The following is an 8,899-nucleotide window of genomic DNA, read 5'->3' as shown; positions in this document are numbered from 1 at the left end:
TTTCCCCTTCCTCTCCGTGATTTGGCGCTGGAAACGTCCTGCCCGCTGCGCCGGTGCCTAGGTGGGCGCAGCGGTGCGAGCGGGCGGCTCTGCCTCGCTCTCTCCAGCCCCGCGCCGCCCCCGGCGCAGCCCGGCGCTCCCTGCCCGGCTTTGGTTTCCCTGCGTGGGCTTGGTGGAGAAGAAACACACCGAGAAACTCCTACTTTATTTACCAGCTGGGTTCTCGCTGCGTTTAAGCTCTACCTGGCACTAAACTTGAAAGAAAAAAAGAAGAAAAAAAAAAAGAATAACGAAGTTCTCTCTCAGGCATTCCTTCCCTGTCGTTTTCTCACAGGTGCTGCAGCTAAACTAACTTTAAATGCAAACGTGATGGCAAATCCCTGTGGGGAAACGTATTTCGTAGTCTCAAGCAAACGGAAGATAGTGGAAGCGCTTTTAGTTCACAAAGAATAACGTTAAAAGTATATTAAAATGGTAAAGATTTTATTGTATCGGAAAAAAGAGCTATCTGTACAATTCTAAGAGACAGTAAATAAAGCGACATTGTCCCTATCGAAACTTAAATAGCAGGCCTTTTAAAATTTGTACAATTCGAACAAAAACATTTTTTAAATCTGTACATTTTTAATTTATAGTGTAATATTTAAATGTATTGATCTTGGGATTCGTCCTTTTTATTTTCATAGCATGCAAAAATTCTAAAAAGAGTAAAAAATAATTCTAGGATTTTTTATTTTCATTTTTTGTTACCACCTTCATATCAAAAATACGAAAGGTAGCTTTTTAATAAAAGCACAACAATAGCAGAAAATGGTAAAAATAGCTTTTAATTGGTAAAATGAGGCAGAAATTGCATTGGAGACAAATCTCTATGCTCTAGGAAAAAAGAAAGTATATATTTTTAAACTTGCATTATAACCCATCCCCAAGTTCCCAAGATTGCAAAAGAAAAAATATTTTTAAAAGGAAAAAAATTACTTCGTGCACATTTGAAACATGCAAGGAAAGAAAAGTCGCTAATTTTTTTTTTGTTTGCTTTAAGTCTAACTTAAATCTCCTCTAAAGTGGTTCGTTTTGGAAGTCTCTGAAAACAACTGCCTCCCCAAACATCTGTTGGAAGCCGAGTTTATTCCAAGGTTACGCGTCTCCCTTATAGGCAAAATAATCGTAATTGATAGCTATTAAAAAAATCAAAACCTCCAGAAGGGGGAAGGAAAAAAATCCGATATATACGTTTAAATATTTATACAGAAGCCGTCCGTAATTGCACCGTTCCGGAGATGTGACAGGCGGAGGGACACCGAGTCTACCCTAAATTAATTTTCGCGTGGCCTGGGTTGCTGCTGCTTATTGCTTTTACCGAGGAGGAGAAGCCGCCGCGCCGGGGCCGGGGCCGGGGGCTGCGGGTGGGCGCGGGCGGGGAGGGCGCGCCGGGCCGGGCCGGGGGCGCCCCTCAGTCATCCACGTCGATCTCCACGTCCTCCTCCTCCTCCTCCTCCTCGTCCTCGCTGTCCCGGCGGCTGCGGGGCCGCTCTGTGGGGGGCGAGGCGGGGCGGGGCGGCGCGGCGCCGGGCTCCCGGGCGGCGGCGGCGGCGGCGGGGGGCGGCGGGGAGCCGGGCCGCGCCTTGCCCCGGCCCTCGGCGCTGGGCTCCAGCTCGGCCAGGGCCACGATGTCCACGGCGGGGTTGGGGCCCAGCTTCTTGGCCGACTCCACGTCGGCCTTCATCTCCTCCAGGTCGCGCTTGAGCTTGGCGCGGCGGTTCTGGAACCAGGTGATGACCTGGGCGTTGGTGAGCCCCAGCTGCTGCGCGATCTGGTCCCGGTCCGCCGGCGACAGGTACTTCTGGTAGAGGAAGCGCTTCTCCAGCTCGTAGATCTGGTGGTTGGTGAAGGCCGTCCGCGACTTCCGACGCTTCTTGGGCGTCTGCCGCTGCCCGAAGATGGTCATCCCGTCTCTGCCTGCCGACGAGGCGCCACATTTTCGCCGCTGCCGCCCCGCCGCCTCGCCCGCCCCCCCGGCCCCGGCCCCGGCCCCGGCCCCCGGCCCCGCTCCGCCGGGCCGCCCGGCCGCGGGCCCCCGCCCGCGCCCCCCCGGCTCCCCCCCGGGGCCGCGGCTTACCTTCGGCCGCCTGCAGCACGCTCACTTCGAGCCCCTTGAAGGTCTTGCTGGCCAGCTCCTCCAGGGCGCAGAGCGGCGAGGTCTGCGAGAGCAGCGCCCGCCCGGAGAGCGGCAGCGCGGCCGGGGGATGCTTGTCCGGCGCCGCGAGGAGGTGGGCCGCTCCGCAGAGGGTGTAACTCCTCCGCACCGAGGGCTTGCTGAGGATGTCCTCTATGCTGAAGGGGGTGAGGGGCTTGTTGGAGTTGGCCGGCGGGGGGAGGTGGTCCAAGGGGCTCCGCCGCCGCTCTTCCCCCGAGGAGGGCTTGGGCTCTTCTTTGGAAGTCATGGCGGGGCCGGGCCGGGCAGGGCTGCCTTCCCCACGCGCGACGGGGATGCGCTGCCGCGGGGAGAAGCCCCCGGCGGGACCGCGGGGCGGCGGCGGCGGCAGCGAGCAAAAGTTGAAGCCCACCTCCAACTCCGGCGGAGGAGACCCGGCTGCTGCCGGGGAGAGCCACGTCGGGCGGCGGGCAGGGCGGCGGGCGGCGGGCGGGCGGCCGCGCTCGGAGCTGCCGTCGGTCCCTCGCCGAGAGGTGGTCCTGCCGCACCTCTGCTCCCGGGGTTTTGGGTCGGGTACGTTTTCCCTCGCGCTCTCGCTCTCCTCTCGCTCTCCTCTCTCTCTTCCTCTTCCCGGCTGCTATTTTAAGAAACACCCCAAATCGCAGCACTTTCCCTGCCCTCCCCCCCCAAAGCGAATGCCCCCGGAAAAAACAAAAAGCAGAAGACGACTTTGGAGAGGGGGAAGAGCAGCCCTCGCACCGAGACCTCGGACCGGGGGGAAAGAGGCGAGGAGAGACGGGGTAATTGACTATTGCTAACAAGTTATTGTTGATTGGGAGGTAATCAATTATCTCCAATGACACTTTTCGCCCTCTCTCTCGCTCGCTCGCCCGCTCTCTCTCTCTCTGGCCAATGCAGGCTTCTGCAACTTCGGAGACCCATTAATTAGGAGGCGGTATGTAGGTGGAGCCCGCTTGAATTATAATGCCGAATGCACTTGTCATATTCTGGCCCTGCTATTTGTTTGGACATATATATTTTTAAATTACATTACAAACCAGCCTTTATTGCATCAGGATAATACAGTAGAGTGAAAAATAATAATAAGCGAAAACAAAACCAAAAAAGAAAAAGAAAAAAATCCGGCGGTGTTTTTTTTTTTCCCCGAGATTTTTTTTCTTCTATTTCTCCCTACTCTTAATTTCGGCTACTAGTTTATTTAAAATGTCTCTCTCTGGCTCTACCCAGAGCCGTTTGGTTTTTTAATGAGGGGAAGAAGGGGAGAGCGTGTTTCCAGGTAAGGCAGATCTTTCCTTTCGAATAAAACCCGAAGATCTCCGCTTAATTTGTGGTGCTCCTCTTTCCCAGCGCCCTGTGCCGGAGCGGGGTGCGCCGGGGCTGGGCCCCCCCAGGCTGCCGGTGGCAGGGGCCGGCGCCGCGGAGGGGCTGCGCGGGTGCGGGCCGGCCGCGGCCCCGGAATTTCGGTGGCTGCTCGGGCTCCGCGTGCGCCGGGGCTGGCGGGGGGGCCCGACCCGGGGCACCTCGGAGCGCGTAGTTGGGCCCTGGGCGGAGAGGGGCGGTTTCAAGCCCGAGGCCTTTCCGTGCGAGCCCGGAGGCAGCGACGGCGGGGACTTGGTGCGCCCTGCACCCTCGGCGGAAATCAAAGCCGACACGTCGCGGACGGCAGCGGGGGCCGTAATTGCTCCTTTTTATTTTTACCCGGGCCGCGAGCCCGTGCGGGGCTCGGCGCTCCGCAGGGCTGCAGACAAAGCCGGCGGGACCCCACGCCTCCGCCGTGCCGGGCATTGCCTGGCCCCCACCCGGGACACGGCCTCGCCGTGAGCCTGTGTGTGCGCGGAGCCGCCGGGGACCCGGCCCGGCCCCCCCGGGCCGCAGCCCTGCGCCGGGCAGCAGAGCGGGGCCGCCCGCATGGACGGGGAGGGCCGCGGCCGGCGGGCGCAGCGCGGGCCGCAGGGGAGCCCGGGGGCCGTATCCGGCCCTCACGTTACCTCTTCACCTTGACTGGCACGGCGTGGGCGCCCGGCAGCTCCCAGGCCGCTAGGTACCAAACAAGCACAAAAGAAGCAAATGGCTCCTCTCCTTAAAGCGCCCTCTTCCCATTTTTTATAGCTCTCTGGGAGTCTCTTTATGCAGTGACCTATTTTTAAAGGCCTATATTGGGTTATTCATCATATCAAATACTGCGAGGAGCTGGGGGGAGCCGGTCGGGGGGGGGAGCGAATTACACTGATTCTAAATCGCTGGGCTTCTTTGCTTTGCTAGGTGGATTATTTGCTTCGCTTTGCTTGGGTTTTATGAAGTGATTTAAACATATTTTAACCAATTAGAGACTTTCCTCCTCTCCCTTGTGTCCCCTCGCATTATTTTCCAGCGTGGCGTTTTATGTCGGGATCCGGGTTTTATTGAGAACTCAGCCGGGGATGCTGGTGTTATAATTACAGAAATAACATAAAAAAAAAGTAGAAGAAGGAAAAAAAAAGAAAGCTCGTTTCTGGATGAGAGTTTGGGCAGGTTGGCAGGATGCGCGTTGTCCTGCGGCTCCTCCAGCCTGCCTCTCCCCTTGCCCCCCGAGCTGCCCGAGTCGGGGGCGGGATTTTAAATGCGCCCCGCTTTTTTCGGTTCCCCTGTCGGGGCAGAGCCCCGGGGCCCGGGCAGCAGCTTCAGGACAGGCTCCCCGGCCCAGCGGGGGCCCGGTTCGTTTGCCTCGCCCCGGCCCTGGAAGACGATGGCAGGGTTCAGGCTTTGCACGAGTAACTCAGTGCGGCGGCTCCGGGCCTGGAGTCGGCCCTGCACCCCGACACCCCCGGGAGCACAGCGCTGAGAAAGGGGGCAGCCGGCGGGGCCGGCCCGGGGCCCCCCGGCCCGCAGCGGGTGTCCCGGCGAGGTCCGCCGCGACCCCTCTCCGCTTTGCTCTCGGCTGCTCCGCGGCGATTTGGCGGATTTGGGTTTGTTTCCTGCGCTCGCTTTGCCTGCGCGATCGTTTCAACTCGTTGCCCGCAAATGCCCCTGCATTTGCTGCCCGGCGTTTGCATCGGAGCGAGGGCGGGCTGGGCTGCCCCTGCCCCTGCCCGGCTCGGGTAAAGACCCGCACCCCTCCGCAGCCCTCCCAGCTTTTTTCCCCCCTTTTTTCTTTTTTCTTTCTCTTTTTTCTTTTTTCTTTTCTTTTCTTTTTTTTTTTTTTTGCCAGACCTCTTGGCACGCAGCCCCGAGTTAGGGACCGTCCCTGCCACCCCGCAGGCCCCATCGCGTCTCCACTTCCTCGGCGGGCGCCGGGGCTGCCCCGCGGAGACGGTACCGGTACCGGCGGCGGGCAGCGGCCCTGCGGCGGCCGAGGAGCGCCGGCGGCGGCGGGCACCGAGCCCTGCCCGCGGGCAGCTCCGGCCGCCCAGAAACTTTGCATCCCGCCGGGGAGGGCAGCTGCGGCTCCTCTCTCCCAGGTTTGGGGTCGTTTGGGGGAAAAACGCCCCCATCCGGAGCGCTTCACCCGCTGCCTTCCCCCTTCCCCCCCCTCCCCACCGGCTCCAGCCCTCCCATGGGGGCCCCGGGGCGGGCAGGAAAAGTTTGGGTCCGGGCTCCCGGCGAGGGCAGAGAAGGGAGGGCTGGAGGCAGGTGCAGCCCCTCGCTGCCCGAGGCTAGCGGGGTACCGGGGATGGACGGGGGGTTCCCTGGAGCCGTCGGGGAAGTGCCGCTCACATCCAGACTGCCTTTTCCCTGCCTTTCCCCGGGAAAGGAAAGCGGGTAAAACCGAGGCCTTTACTCCTCCGCTGAGCAGCAAGCTACCGCTGAATCCGAAAATACCCGGGGGGGGGGGGGGAATAAAAGAAAATAAAAACAAAAACGAAACGAAACAGAACAGAAACATCCCTCTGGCTCCGAGCGGCCCGAGCCCTCTTTGGAGGCGTCTCCCCTCGCCGCCCCCAGACCCTCATTTCGGGGTCCCCGCAGGCCGGTCTGCCCTGCCCCGGCAGCCGTCCCGGGCACCGCAGGCGCCTCCGCGCGGGGGCTGCTCGGTTTGGGCTCGGTTTTGGCTGTGCGCGGCCCACTTTTGTCCAGGAAAATGTCACCGGAGTGTAATTAAAGCAGGCGGCATAAATCACTCAAGTGTTGATCACCAAAGTAACTGCGTACAAATGACACCTCCTTTCCCGGCATAGCTGAGCCGCGCACGTCGCCCAGCTATGTCCGCCTAGTTTAAGTGGTCTAAACACGTTGCGGCTCCGTGTTAGCAGGGCGGCGAGGAGCAAACTCCGGGCCCTCCAGCTGACAGCGAGCGCAGGGCCCTGGCGCAGCATCCCGCACGGGGCTGGGGTGGGCAGCCGCCAACGGAACAAGTAGCTATCGGTTTTGCCTTGAAGACCCCCCAGGTCTGGGGCCGCGAGTGCCGGCAGGCGGAGGGAGCCCCGCGGGACCCGCCGCGGAGCCGGGAGGCGGCAGCGGTGCGGCGGCTCTGAGGTCCCTTTCCCAGCCTTTGCTTGCAAAGCTGCACGACAAATATAGCCGTAGGTGGCCACAGGTGTCCCCGGTGCTGGCCGCGAGCACCGCTCGTCCTTGCTCCCGCCGGAAAACAGCCGCCCCGAGCCGGGCGCCCGCCGCGTCGCGGCTGCGCTGGGAAGGGGACGTCGGGGGGCCGGGGGGCATCGCGGAGCTGGGCAGAAACCCCGCGGACAGGCTGCTCTCTGGAGGTCGTTTCGCAGCTACCACCCGCTCCTTCCCCCCCTTGCACCCAGCTCCCTGCGAGGGAAAAACTTCGCGGCACCAAAAATAAAGATGACCCAAGCGGCCGCGCACGGCGGGGCCAGGGGCGGCCGGCCGAGCGCACCTCCCCGAAACGCCCGGCGCTTTTCACTGGCAGGGAAAAAGCGGAGGAACCGGCGTCTCCCGGGGGCCGCAGGGCAGCGGGGCTGCGGCGGCGTAGGAGGGGCGAGGCGTGGAGAGGGCGCCGGCGCCGGCAGTCCCAGCCCTGCGAGCGCTCCCGGGGCGGCGGGAGCCCCGCGGCCCCAGCAGCCCGGCCAAACCGGGGCCAGAGGGCAGGAGAACCCCCCTCCCCCGCGGGCAGGGAGCGCGATGCCCTTTGCGCCGTTGCCCCCTCGCTTTTTCGTTTGCAAACAAACTGCCGGAGGAACGGAGCCCGGCTCGTCCCGCCGGGCCCGGAGGGGCGCTGGGGCCGCCCGGCGCATCCCCCCGCCCGCCCCCGAGCCGCTGGCCGGGGGCAGCTTGTTATTCACCAAATCCCCCCCCTCCCCGTGCCCCCGGCACCTCCCGGCCTGGCGGGGAGCCGGGCACGGCTCTGCCCCTGCCCGCTCGCCCGCTGGCGCCGTCCCAGGGCGACGGGGAGGAATTAACCGTCTGGCAAATTTGGGCGAGTCCCTAGCCGGGCGCAGAGCGGGTGCAGCGCCCGAAAGGGAGGGATGCTCCGGGCCAGGGGGGCTGGGGCCTGATGGCAAGGAAAAAGAGAGCCCGGGAGCCGCAAGCGGGGCTAAAGGGCAAAGGAAAAGCAGCTGCGGAGCCGGGCTGCCCTCCCGCAGCCGTCCGCGCTGCCGGCGGCGGGAGCGTCTCCCGCGGGGGCCGAGCCGGTGCCCCCACCCCAAATGTCGGGGGGCAGCGCGCCCCCTCCTCGGGGCAGGGCCGGGGACCCTCCCCGTGTCCCCCGGGGCTTTCAGGGGGCTGGAAAGCAGGTCCGACCTGCGGCGGGGGCAGCGAGTCCAGCGAGCCCCCCAGCCCGCGCTGAACGGGGCAGAGACCCGGGCTCGGGCGCGTTTTACCTGCCACCGCTTGCAGCCTTGTCGCGACATTCCCCCGCATCCGCGACTCTCTATATGGACGGAGTTAAAAGCGGTTTCTCTGTGACCCCTCGTTTTACCCAGGCGACAGGGCTCTCCTCCCCAGCACACGGCCGCTGCAGGGGTTCCCGAAAGGGAAACGCAGATATATACATTTAAGCGAATTTTTATTCTTTTAAACTCCAGTTCTTTAATTTCTAGCCCGAGGAAGCCAGCTGGACGGAGGCTCCCGGGGAAGAGCTGCTGGGACCTGCTCCGTCCCGGGTCCAGGCACTGCGAGGACTTGGGGGGATTTTTTAATTTGCGCAGATACTTCGATACATGCATTTTGCAGGACCTCTGCGGAGGAGGAGGCAGCAGGGCGGGGGAGGGCAGGGGGGTGGGACGGGGCCGGCCCCGCTGGCTCCTGCGGGAGCCGGCCAGGGGCATCCGAGGCCTCCCGGCCGTGCCAGGCGCAGGAGAGGCGGCTACGCGGGGCCGCGGCGCCCGGGCCGCGCAGCCGCGCCCGCGGGAGGCGGCGGCTGAAAATCGCGCGCAGCGCTGCGTCGCCCCGGCGCCTTTGCGCCCCTCGGCGCTGGGGGCTGCCGAGCCCGGGCGGAGGGTGGCCAGGCTCGGCCCGGTCCCCGTCGCCTCCTCGCTTGGCCCAGGCGAGGAGCCGCGCCGGGACTGTCCCCCGGACGTCCCCGCTGCGCCGCAGCTTCGCCCTGGCCTTGGCACCCAGAGGAACTTTGTTGGACGGGGGGGGCCGCCGCAGCGGGCTCTGACAGCCGAGCCGCCCTGTCTCCTCCGAGACCTGCAATATCTCCGCCGCTCCCGGCACGCGTGAATAATTCACCAGGCTGCCAAATGCAAGTAACGTTTGTGGCAGCTCTGAAGGAGCCGGGGAGGCGAGGGCTCGTTTTTGGGGGGCAGGAGGAGGTGTGGGGAATCAATTGAAACTTAA

The 8,899-nt window shown here is 63.0% G+C and overlaps 1 protein-coding gene across 1 annotated transcript; it reads right to left on the bottom strand.

Annotated features, from left to right (window-relative positions):
- Positions 1-472: 472 nt before the first annotated feature.
- LBX1 (ladybird homeobox 1) lies at positions 473-3,306 on the bottom strand. Its single transcript, XM_064514148.1, has 2 exons — positions 2,120-3,306; positions 473-1,959 (listed from the first exon to the last, which is right to left on the bottom strand). Exons 1-2 carry the CDS (start codon positions 2,442-2,444, stop codon positions 1,454-1,456), a joined length of 831 nt encoding a protein of 276 aa, XP_064370218.1. The 5' UTR covers positions 2,445-3,306; the 3' UTR covers positions 473-1,453.
- Positions 3,307-8,899: the final 5,593 nt, after the last annotated feature.

Source organism: Dromaius novaehollandiae, chromosome 6 (assembly GCF_036370855.1).
Source record: "Dromaius novaehollandiae isolate bDroNov1 chromosome 6, bDroNov1.hap1, whole genome shotgun sequence".
Taxonomy (NCBI): domain Eukaryota; kingdom Metazoa; phylum Chordata; class Aves; order Casuariiformes; family Dromaiidae; genus Dromaius; species Dromaius novaehollandiae.
This window is presented reverse-complemented; position numbering and strand designations above follow the sequence as displayed.